Source organism: Ptychodera flava, chromosome 17, assembly GCF_041260155.1.
Source record: "Ptychodera flava strain L36383 chromosome 17, AS_Pfla_20210202, whole genome shotgun sequence".
NCBI lineage: Eukaryota > Metazoa > Hemichordata > Enteropneusta > Ptychoderidae > Ptychodera > Ptychodera flava.
This window is the reverse complement of record NC_091944.1, coordinates 14,230,594-14,243,699: the sequence shown is the minus strand read 5'-3', so window position 1 is coordinate 14,243,699 and position 13,106 is coordinate 14,230,594. Positions and strand designations below refer to the sequence as shown.

At 37.7% G+C, this 13,106-nt stretch overlaps 1 protein-coding gene across 9 annotated transcripts in view; it reads right to left on the bottom strand.

Moving 5' to 3' along the window:
- Positions 1–13,106, bottom strand: part of LOC139115521 (splicing factor 1-like) — a 31,875-nt gene that overhangs the window by 18,307 nt on the left and 462 nt on the right. For 7 of the 9 annotated variants that reach the window (XM_070677678.1, XM_070677682.1, XM_070677676.1 and 4 more), the window contains exons 2-6: positions 12,788–12,895; positions 11,300–11,375; positions 4,785–4,937; positions 1,862–1,951; positions 965–1,148 (exon numbers count right to left, since the gene is read on the bottom strand). In XM_070677678.1, the coding sequence (XP_070533779.1) occupies positions 965–1,148; positions 1,862–1,951; positions 4,785–4,937; positions 11,300–11,375; positions 12,788–12,895 (611 nt within the window). The remainder of the gene's footprint in view (positions 1–964; positions 1,149–1,861; positions 1,952–4,784; positions 4,938–11,299; positions 11,376–12,787; positions 12,896–13,106) is intronic. The other 2 variants (XM_070677683.1, XM_070677684.1) reach the window with 1 other exon arrangement.

The window sequence follows — 13,106 nt, the reverse complement described above, 5'->3', positions numbered from 1 at the left end:
TTTGTCAGGCTGAAATGTCTGTCACAAAGATCAACACTTCATATTTCAATTTTTACATCAAAACAATATATGGTAATATTTCTGTCCTGACTTTGAAATTATCACCTCTGAACAACTTCCTTGCTGAAAATTTAGAGGAATATGTCTTGCAGGTTTTTTTAAAGCTTTGGGATTTTAAATGAATCGTTTCTTGTTCTTTTAATACAGCAATCTCAACAGCAAATTGAACAGGGAGTTTACTTGAAAACATGTACGGCGACCATGAACTAAAAGCAAAACATTGAGGGGAGAAAAGAAAATCACAAAGTACACTGTCAACTTACATGCTCTGTGGTTCAAAAACACAAAATAAAATCACAGTCAATGACATAAACAATTGTACGTTTCTATTTTACGGCAAACATTAAGCTATGACAAAACATTCAAAGTGAGTATATTTGGTGCAAAGTAAACAAGTGTTCTTAACTAGTATCCCCCTCATAGTAACGGTGGTTTTGTGTTAAGATATATGTTTTACTAATAAATCAGATGTGCAGTAGTCAATTTCATCAACCACATTTTCTAAATGTTTTGTGCTCTTACAAGAAGAAATGAATTTCTTTTGTGACTGATATGTAATTTTTGAACTATACCCTGACCAAAAACAGTTTGCGTAAAACTTGATTGATATTTCATGAGTGTGCAAAATATATTTTTAACTGGAACAGAGTGGGTTACTTTTATGTTACACTGATTACAGATACAAACAATCGCTATAAATTTTCAAAAAGTATATCTGCAGGAGTTTCATTCAACGTGAGAGGTGAAAATATAGGACAAAAGCATATGATACTGTGTCTGTGATTGTTAGCCGAAGGGAAATAAAATACACAGAAACCACACAGAAAGAGTTCACCAAATATGAGAAAAGGGGAAGTGATAATCACAATACAGTTGCAATTCATTGTGGCGTTCCCTAGCCTACCTGGTCCACAGCTTTCTTTACACTCTCTGCATTATTTGCGGTGACCAGTGCATGCAGTGGTTCATCTTCTCCGGGAAGTGGTTGGCCGTCTTTGCGTCCTACTTTGCCTTCTTTCACAGATCCCTTGCCACGAATCATGATCTTTGCCGACGTCTCCTTCTCCATTTTTTTCAAGGTGTTTCCTCTGAAAAAAGAATAAGCAAACGAAAGGTTGTTTCAAAATACACTTGAGGTATTTCACGCCTCGAATTTGAAAGACTTAAACCTCGCTCAAATTGTCCATAGCAAAATTTAAACCATTTCATTGTGAAATTATAATTAAAAATCTGGGGTTACCATGGAAAATTTGGAACAGGAGAAACAATTACAGACATTTAAATTTCTAAACAGCTGATATCCCTGTGTTAACTCTATGGCGGAAGTTAATTTTTGTTTTCACAAAAATAAACTGGCAAAAACTTAATTTATTCAATATGCTTCAAAATGAGCCCCAAGGAGTGATAGACCAAAATGCCATTGTAAAAGTTTGAGAGTGAGAATATTTGTCCCTTAGGCGCGATCTACCATAAACACCCATATGTGTCATGCATTGTTTTCTCACCATATTCTTTTTTGCTTGTTGTCTTATTATTCAGAAGTAACAAACAGTAATTACTCAAAACTCTTCCCGGTAAGCGTTATAAGTAAATCACCCTTCACAATCTGATAACCGGATCTGCTATCATTAGTCAACAGACAGTGTGAAAAATTGGAAAGCGAAAGTTGAAGATGACACAGCTGACATTTTTTGCCCACCAAGAGTTTGTTGAGGTCATATATCTCTACACAGCGAGCCTTTCACAACTCTGCAGTAACTTTATATAACACTGACTTACAAAACTTGCAAAACTGACTTACCTTGGTCCTATCAAAAGTCCAACAAAGTTGATGTCAGGGTGTTTATCTTGAGGAATCATTACTCTGTCACTGACTCTCTGAACTGGAGGCCTGTTTTTTACAGGAAAACAGAAAATAGTGTATTTTCAGTCTGCTGCATATATTCACTTTTGCCATGCAAGTACCTAGTGTATTTAACACATTTTCTTGCATTTATTTATAAAACACTCTAAGTCTTGATTCAGAATGGGAATGTAGGGACGGGCAGGTCTGGATGGATGAGGCTGATGCAAAATGACATCAAAATGTGGTACCGGATTTTTCTGAGAGTACGCCCACTCGAAAAACCGCCCATGGGCGGTTATTTGGGGGGTGGGCCGTTATTAAGAATTTAAATTTCATCTCAACCTTTGTCTACGGCATTTCAACTTGACTACCCTTGAAAAAAATTACCTACGCAAAGGTCAAAAAGTTTTATATAGCTTACAAAATAAAATAAGTTACACTTCTAAGATAATTACTTCGGCGATATATGTCCGTATCCCCCTATTTATGCTACTAAAATGCAGGTGGAATGATCCAGAAGAACGCAAAGTCAACGTTAGAGTTTGCCACACAATGCCGACAATGATTGACAGATGAAGCAGGAGCCAGGAATTTTCCATTCTGCACGATGGGGATCATGAAATAAATAAAATGACTATCATAAAAAATAACTCTGTTTCATTATTTTTTATTTAATGTACATCATTACTTTTCACGTTTTTTTCGCTTTGATACAAAAATCTGATGATTTTCTTCGCGTAAATTTGTGCATTCACAAACGTAACAGTAGTAGTAATGCCTAGTAGAAATGGTATGATCCACAATTGTTTACGATTATTGACCTCTTTGCGTGCAACGAATGTGAAACACTGTATCTATTTTCACAAGTTCGACTACTTTGATTAACTTGTCACACTTATACAAACTAGGTTAGCCCTGCGTACGATGCTGTGTGTTCCGCTACAGCTAATAGCCCCGCTCACCATATTAGCTGTAGCGGAACACACAGCATCGTACGCAGGACTAAAACTAGGTCAACCTCAGAACACGTGCACATGTCAAAATCTGATCGATGATTTTCTTCGCTTAAATTTGAATGCGTTCGACACAACCATGGAGGCATATATTAAAAAAATGTCTATATAAAAATTTAAAAAGGTTTTTCCTTTTTGTTATTGGCAAGTAAAATCTAGCGTAAATCTGTTGGTCGAGGCACAGTCCCTCCACCAAAGGGACTGTGGTCGAGGATCCCTGCAGTTTCGCTGATCACTGCGTCTCACGTGACTAGCTAGACGCAGCACGAAGACGCCTCTCTGTGCTTGTCACTGAGGCGGGTACCAGCCAACCCTGCAGTACGTCACTACAGTGACGTAGGCGGTGACCTCTCAACTTCTGAACACGAACCAAGAGATTACGGCCAGCATCCGCGCGCCACGAATAATCATAGATCCTAGGACTGAACTTTCCCCCACCCCCAAGTAAAAGTTTGGTTTCAGTTTTGTGAGACTGGGAATGTCCATAAGACGAACGATGGTCATCGATATCACACGAAGAATCTCTCAGTTTGTGTTTAGAAGTTGAGAGGTCACCGCTACGTCACTGTAGTGACGTACTGCAGGGATCCTCGACCAACAGTTTTACGCTAGCAAAATGGCGGTCTCCGTGTAGTCATGTCGGGCAAACTTAGAAAAAAGGCGACATTTCAGTTAATTTAAGCGGACTTCTGGTCTAGTTAGTCCCTAATAACCAAGCTGTCGATGAGTGTTGGCAATTTGTAATTTGGATGGAAAATATTTCGAAATATCGTCGAGCAAACTTCCGCAAAGGGTGATTGCGGCGGAACATGGACGCTAGTCTATGGAATATCCCATAGCTGTGGTGGCGGGGTTAAAAATCGTAAATGTCAAAACCAGCCCGTAAAAGGCATGAATCCCGTCTGAAAACACCACAGCTATGGACCCACAGCTAAATGGGACCTTGTGTTGTCACGGTTGTGCGTTGATTATCCATGCGTTATTTTTACCTGACTCGTAATTTATTTTTCCATGTGTGATTTTATTTTCCAAGAGATGTGTATAATTATTATTGCAATTTGTGTTGATATACAAATAAAAGAAATCTTGATCGTATCTTGGGGTCAGTTTAGTTTTATGCGTGCGTGAATGAGTGCATGAGTGTCAGTTTATGTTATTGTATGATGCATCAGAAATTGCAACATTGTGTCCTTTTTGTTGGAGATGGATCTGTTAGAATTTGTAGCGCACAATGACGAAAAAGAAAACAAAACTCTCGAGAAAAAAATGAGTGGATGTTTTGCAGCGTTCTACCGTCATTTATTTTTGGTTTTGTGATCAACAGTGATAAAATAACTCCTTTATTTTTTAGTTAATTGGCGGTAAATTTTTACCGAATTACGGCCCTGGGCCGTTATTTAGCTACAGGTGTGAAGCAGACAATGTAGCCATTTTCTGTTTAACGGCCCTGGGCGTACTCTCAGAAAAATCCGGTAAATACATTCACAAGATCATGTACATTCAACAAAAGTTGATGCAAGATTTTAAGGAGTTTCGCACAATATTCAGAAAAAATAGTACATTCTGAATACGACTATTGTGATGAAGGCCATAAACATTACGCACTAACAGCCTACATCACAAGCTTCTACTGAAAACATGATGGCAAAAGTTTGTTGGAATATCATGATTGCAATTTTGTCCTTAGTATCAAGTAATATTTGGATGCATTTTAGGTTAAGATGAATGCACCACACACTATATTTTGGAAGATCATACCACATGTTTGTCATGACAATCAATTACTGGTTAATACTGCTAAATGAATGAGACTGCCTTTTTCAAGTCACTGAGCATGGAATATAAAAGGTACGTTATTGGCTTACTTGTAGTCAGCTGGTGGCTTGTACTCTGTGTTCAACTGAAGAGCTTCTTGAATTAGCTTGTGTCTCTCTTCTTCAATCTTCTTTCTAGTCCGGTACTCCCGTGTGTTCAGCCGCTTGCCTTCACTGTTATAGATTGGCTCCGGTGAGGGAGACCTGATCATGGCAAAAAAAAACCAAACATGCTGAGTTATCTTTTTGTACTTCACTTTACATGACCAGACCTGTCATTGTATTAGCGCCAAGGAACCTGTCTTTGCCACTTAAGGGTTGCAGTGAAAAAGGACAAGCCATTTCAAGACTTGGTAACTTCTGGCATGACATATCAAAATATTCAGAGACCACACACTTCACCAAACTTTACAGAGTTGCCACACAGCATCAGCACCAATCTCCTCACCCCCATTTCCCTGTGTACAGGTCCTCACTCGCCATAGAAAACAATCGAGTTGGACCAAACTATAGAGGTGAGAAGGTTACGAGCTGATGTATATGACAAATGTTAGTGACATCATCATATTTTGTGCACAACATCTCAGTAAGGTTTCTGGCATCTGAAGTGTTGAATGGTCGCCTGAGATGATTTTGTTATCAAGATCATGAACAGTTCCTACCAAAGTTGAAATGACCTGTGCAAAGCACTGTAAATTACTATTGACAGTGACTTTGAAAAGTCGAAAAGACTGAAATTCAAACATACCTATGTCTATCATTGAAAATATTTATCTTACAAAAGTCTTTGAATGTAAAATGAATAGTCTTCCTTTTTTACAATTCCACTATAAACACTATTACTACAGAAAATTTCAAAACATTTCTCGTAAATTACTTTGTCATGGCAGAGAACAGGTTTCCTGATGGCTTATTTTTACAACCTAAAAGAAAATGCACTAAGCAGATTCATAGAAAACAGTATGGAGCATAATCGGACAAAACTCCTCGACACACCGACTTGCACGCGCACACACTTTCAACTTTTAACTAGAGGGACTGAAAATGTTAGAAGTTACAGGATAATCAGTTATTGTGCAAACTCCTTAAATTATGCACAATTATAGCATGCTGCGTTGTAAGCGGAAAAAAAACTGAGACAGAGAATGAGATCAGTTGTACACATGAATGGACTTTGGTGAAAAAAAAAAACGAAAAAAGTTGTCGTTGACAGTATACATTGATTTGTTAGCAAACACTCCCACCACTAGAGAAAATACAGAGAGTACCAAAATTAAAAGACTTGTTGGGTTATTATAATGTGAATGGAGGTCGTGAAAAGGGAATTCCACAAATGAAATTCATGCAGGGTGAATGATTGCTTAGTTTTGTGGCGGACGGAGGGTTTCCAATGTAATGGAGGAAACTGCAACGCTACCACTGCTACTGAAATGGCATCTAGTCTAGGCACTGGCTTTTCTTTGATCATCTTCCAACGACCCAGTTCAAAATGCCTGAACACAGTTATGTTTTAAGAGGGGGTTAAAAAGTTGAAGCAAGTTCCTGCTGTGAAGTTGATGGCAATCTGGGCTTAGAAATGTGTCAGCATTTGCCACATGCCTGGGAGTTTCTCTCACTGTGGAAATTATAAACAATTGGCAATTGCAATTCTTGCAAGCCAACATCATGGTTTGGCTGGCCTCTGTGTATCTGCTATTACTGATGATATTTGATGAATTCGAAGAAAGTATAAACCTCTACTATATACAACAAGCTCAGGCTTCTGCTGTGCTTTATGCACACATGGTAACAGAGAGTGACAGTGGTACAAATAAAATCTGACCTAAATACAAATAGGAACACCAGTATTTCAATGTTAATTTATGAACTTAATTTTCCAATTGTTCCACAGTCAAAATGAATTCCAGTTTTCATTGGTTACACTGTCATGCAATATATTTGTAAGTAAAAGGTTATTTCGGCTTATTAAGACTCCCTGTTCACTAACAATTGATATTTAACTCGAAATAGTACCAGTTTTGAGTGTTGTACGCGTACAACAACTCTTTGGGCAAAATGTCACTAACAAGCGTTGATTGTAATACACACAGACGTATGAAGTAAAATTTTGCTGCACAAAGGCTGCCAAAAAAATGATGGTATACAGGCACATCATTGCTAACAAATAGGGTCAGTACAGAGATACAGAGAATACATAATTCTACTTGTTAGAGGAAGATCCCTTCAGACATAGAGCAAAGCATTTTGGAGATTTAATAGCATAGTGTACACATGTCTGACATCCAAAAGCATGTCCCACCATCAATCAAAGTCTTTTGCCAATATTTATTTGATGTAGAGAGTACTTTGTACCTTCCAGGGTTACTTTTTGATGTGCAACGTGGATCTGAAAGTTGGTATAAACAGCAGCACGAGTATACTATCACTTAAAATGAAGACCCAGCTTGTAAGTTCCCTTAAAGGCAGGCAATGGTATGGCATTAAGATATTACACATTACAAAACCTGTTGACTCTGGGTTGTGAGTAAGCCATCTGTTGTATATGACTGTGCATGCCACGCACAACCAGATGTGTGGGCGGTCGTGTCAACAGACACGGGTCAGTAAATCATATATGGCTGGTGATAAGGCGGTTCAGGACTTACAAAGAAAGCCTACTGCTTAGGCTAGGCAGCAGAGAGAAGTGCAAGATAGATATGTGGACATTGATAGCTTGGAACACAAACAATAAACGCCATGGGACCAACACACAAGCTGTTAGATCACAAAGGGGGTGAAAAGGTGCCTATGCCCTCACGATAAAAAGCTAGATGGAAAGAAATTGATTTTTTAACAGGACTATTTTGCGAGAAATCTGGAAACGACAGTTATGAAAAGTATTATATATATGATGAAACCATGACAATGTGTTGCAGATATTGAAACACTATTGCACTGGTGAAGAGACTTAGCCTATGCAAACAATAGCACAACTTCAATGACTTACTCTTTGAAACATACTTTATCCGACCACTCTGAAAGGTTTGGGGTATTTTGAGAACAAGTTGACTGTCGAAATCTCACATTTTACACATGTCCACTTAACTTGCCTACAACTCGTATTGGGTTGAACTTGGAAATTTTACAGAAAACAGTTTCTATTAATTCAGCTAATCTTGATTTATACTGAAACATGTTCAGTTTTGTTCAAATTTGCAAGATTAAGCATAGACAATAAAACGAGAGAAACATATTGGAGATATTGCCAAAGCAATTACTTTGTTTTTTGCAGAAAAGGGAGAAGCAAAAATTCATGAATGCAGGCTAACCATAGACTCTCGAGAAAAACGGGACAGGCAACTGCTGAGGTTTCTTTGTGCGATCTATCTTTGAATACATTAAAGTTTATTTGCCGAGCGGTCCCCGACAACAATACTTCGTAATTAACACTGAATTTCATTAACGATCAAACTGACGTTCTGAATATGTACACTTTGCTCTTGCATGGCACGTTCCGAGTAATGACACAGAGAATTTTGAGGGTTTTTTGATACTAGTCATGGTGAATGTTCTGGTAACGATAAAGATCACATTTTGGATTCAAGCCGAAGCCAACGGGAAAAAAACCAGACGATAAAAACAGTGTACATTTAGCCATAGACGCTACAGAAAACTCTTGCTAGATATCGACAATATAAGTTTACATTCCCTACCATAAAAATCTCCGATAACAACAAACATTTACAAGTTAGACAGGTTTACACTTCCCCAGTCCTGCGAAACGAAAATCTGACCTTTATTTCGTCTGTCACGGAACATTTGACGAAAATCACGGAACACAAAAAAATGACTACTCCATCGGAGCTCAAAAACGACCTCTAACATTTTGGTACTGTTTTAGCCTAAAGAAACACCAAAATTCGGATAAGCTACACATGTTACATCCGTAAAGTACTAAAAAATACATTTGTAACACTGACTTTCGCTGTCAGGAGAAACTTCGCGATAAATCGGGACTATCCATCGGTTGATGGAGTCAGAAGCGGTAAGGTAGACATGCATTTACACAAAGCTGAACGATGTCCTGGTAAATTTGGCCGTTCACAGTTTTCAAACAACAACATTTCAGTAGATAACATACATACTTTACCGAATCATGGAGTACTCCTCGCACAGAAAATATTCCGACGGTTAAAAAACTGCAAAAACGAGGGAAAATTCGGAGATACACGGACGATTGCGGAATGTAAACAACTATGTGATGTCAACTGCTGTTAAGTCTGGAACTGCAGCGGTATGTGTTTCGGATTTCTATTCGAAACTTTGTCACTTTACAGCAACATACTGACTCCCTACAGACTTCTAGTTGCATCGAATCTCGCTATCAATATGTAAAAAGTACTTTAAACCATTTTGACGAATTCTTCTCAAAATAGTTGTAACACTTTTATTTCTAAAAATGGACTTGCGGGTAATCCGGAATAACTTGTAATCCGAAAACATTATTACCGTATACCCGCATGCACGTGTCTATGAACCGGACGTTGTGCAATCGATCGGGCCCAGCTTCATTCCTTCCCCGACCCATTAACACCTCTTAATTATTCCAAGATAGATCAGACGCTGCTAATCCCATAGACCCTTTGTTCTCTATCGGAGTTGCCTGTCCCGTTTTTCTCGAGAGTCTATGGGCTAACCTTTGAGGTACATTTACAACATGTATATAATGTTTAACCTCTTTTGCTTGACTTCATAAACAACAGGGATGCAGTATTTGATTATTCTGAACAGTTTCACAATGCCATCGCAGAGATTTTCATTTTCTCTATTTGCTATAGGAGATTCATGCAGCAGGCACTGTTGGGTAGATATACACAACGTGACATCCCAATTCCAACTAGAATGTGAAATTTCAACAGTCTAAAAAGTATTTTTTCACCTTGTTCATGAGGCAAATCCCCTGATTTCAAAAGCTTTTGCAACTGTAACTTTGCCAAGGGTGTCAATACTTTTGTCATGCACCAGTAGTGTTCATTATTATTGTTCTCCCTGAAGCATGTTGAATCACCATTGCCCATATGGCCGATAAGAACATGATACCTATATTCACCTCTTTCACCTCATCACTTGGTTTTATCCCCCACGCTTTGAATCTCAGTTTGAATCATATAACAACAACTATTTGGGTGAAAGAGTCAATTTTGTTTATAGTGAATGCTATAAATTGTTTGCACAGTGACAACCTCGTATCCTTATTGGCAGAGTACATTGATATAATGGACATCTTTGGGATGGGTTGATTCAATACACCTCCATGGGTTAAAGAGCCTGTAGCTGTAACTTTTGACAATTTTTTCACCATTTTTGTTCTGCATACCAATTCCACACTCTTGTTCTACTCCAAAAAGGATGTTAACATAATACGATTTAGCCTGTCCAGACAGCCTATGTCAATGTTAAATGTAATGTTACTGTTTACATTTGAATTCTGGTCCAAACCAGAATTCACTTGTCAACGATAACACGACAATCTACACATGTACAGACTGGGTTGACAAGCTGAATACAAGGTTTCTGGACATGCTTTTGAGCGCAGAACAAGAAACTGTGGTTGATATTAAAACCAGAAGCAGTGAAAATCATCAAAAGTTAAGGCTACTGGCCCTTTAAGAACAACACTACATTGGTCAAATTTGACAAACATACTGAAGAGTGTTGAAAAAGTAACAGCTACTGAAACTTTCCACACACATTGGGACATATAAAAAGAGGTTCGAAAGAAAAATTTTGGAAAGGTCGGATGAAGTTTGCTTCAGTGGTGCATGCACAAACCAGCCAAGCCTTATTGCTACAAGAGAGAATTGGTTGGAATTTGTTATTCAGTCTAAAGACATGAGCACTTCACTGTCAAGTAAAATTTTATGTTTATTCTGATTATCAAGTGGAGACCTGCAATTTCAAATGGTCATTATATGAAAGTAATGGTAAATCAGAACAGCTTTTACACACTTGTTATAATTGTTGGGTTAAACGTTGTTTTGGTTGCTACACCAAAATTTCATGATCAGATTTCAAAAGATTCATAATTTCTGCCAAATTTAGTGAAATAAAACTCTGTTTTTCAGACCTCGGCTGTCAAGTAGAAATGTTAGGAGGTAAAATAAAAGTTTATGTTATTATACAGAACACTGTGGATGCACCTCCTGAAAACCAAAATAGGTTACAAGACTGGTGAGGTGGGGGGAAAATGGTTACAGCGAGGAGTGACAATGCTGAAGTATCTTGCTTTTCTTATATCAGCCTGGTTTTATTTTGATCTATCCAAAAATTCTTCAAAACTACTTGACTTTCTCCATCAGTAAAATTCAGGGGGGGAAAAAACAGACTTCAGGCGCGATTTATCCTAAATTATATATCTGGCACCCTTGATAAAACAGAAATGGTAAGACACAAATGAGAGATTATCATGTGCTTAGACCCATCAGTTCTAGGTACATGTACCACCTAGACTGCTAGGAATAATTACAGTTAGCAAACAATGTAAAAACAAAGGGGAAAAAAAGGCAAAACAGGTTGGTTAGACAAACCTATCCTCTGGGTTAGGTGGAATACCAAGGTCACCTGTACGGAGCCGTCGACTCAGTTCCTCTATTTGCAAGTGCACTGTAACAGAAGGGGTTAAGATGAGGAGAAAACAACAGTTTAAAAATATTTTCAAGTATGAAAATTGAAAAATGTCACCTCTAAGAATATCTCAATAAGAAATGCAGACAATTCAAATTTTAGTACATGGCATCGCCCTGCTTTCAAACCTTTGTAAAATATATGGAAATGTACGAAGTTTTTCAAAAATATTGGCTGATTGTTTGCCCTCTTGACAGGCATTTTTCATAATAAAGTTAGCTTACAAAATCCACTGTAGCTGTAGAAAACATACTTGTTTAAATATCTGCCCTGCACACACAAGGTATTTAGAGACAATAGTTTGATTTGCATATATACATGACAAATGAACTTAATCCCTCCCTACACAAACATTTTGTTTCTATAGTAATTGGTATTGGCACACCTGCCTCGTATACTTAGAGGGAACATTGTACAGTCTAGTCACAAAATAAACATCAGTCACTTTCAAGAATCAAAATATGACATTTATATACAATTTCTATTGTGGAAACGGCAGCTACGTTTGTTTGCTAAATGTTGAAAACTGTTGGGAAATATGAATTATACCAGGGCCACATCTTTGAATGAAACTCATTATCTAATGAATATTTGTGCTCAGTGGTCAATGGCCCAAGTTTATAAGAAATGTTCTTGACCACCACATTTTACTCACACTTGGGTTGTAAATCATGGGTTTAACTTTCATTGTCAAATGGTAAAACACATCTGTTACATTATACTTTGTAGAAGAATGGTCAATTTCATGATCACTAGACATCACTACACTGTGTTTTGGTATTTTAAAACCAAGTTCAGATTTTGTTCTGCATTTGGTACAAAATCAGACTGCATCATTGTTCCGTTGAATACGAATAATTATTACAACACCCCAAACCTCCCTCCCATGATTGGATATTGCGAGATGGGAAGGAGGATTGGTTCACCTTGGCAGATGTCAGGACTGCCTGAAATTATGTTCGTGACTGTGCTTGAGAAAGCAAAATATCATAACATTGACAGTAAGCTACGAAAGCACCTGCTTGTGATAGCTACATTATTTTTCAACTCAATAGTTTGGGAAGACTTTCTGCAGCACTTCCAATGATGAATAACTGAGGACCATGCTGACAATGCTCAAAACATAGTTCATATCATATGACATATGCGAGACACTTAATCTTTGGGTCTCAGAAAAAATTACACAAATGATTGGTTGTTCTCTGGGAGTATGGAGAAGACAGAAACACTTTCCCATGTTTTCCCAAAAAGACCTATGAAAAAATTGTTTAATTTTATTTTTCTTGTGAATGAGACGAACAAACTTCGACAAAAACAACAGCAACATAGAACCAAATTAAATATGTGAAGACAATAACGTCGATGAAAAATTCTTTGATCAGAAAACTTACATAGAAATTGCTTTTCTTGATCAGGTGTAAGATTTGGAGGCAAAACTGTTGGTACTGGAGGCTTGCTCTCAGTTGGCTGTTCCCATCTGCTTCTCCGCTTTCTCTTATCTGCACAGTAGTAAAACAAAAAAGCGTTCCCCGATGTTTTCCCACACTTTTCAAGTTCATTCTTTTGCTATCAAACTCGCAGAATCAATAACATTGATTTTTTTTTGCTTGAAAATTTATGTTTACTCAAATATATTATGCCCAGTGGGTAGACTGGTATCATCCGGGGTAAAGCGTGCACAGAAAAGCGTGTCGACTGAAAAATATGGCT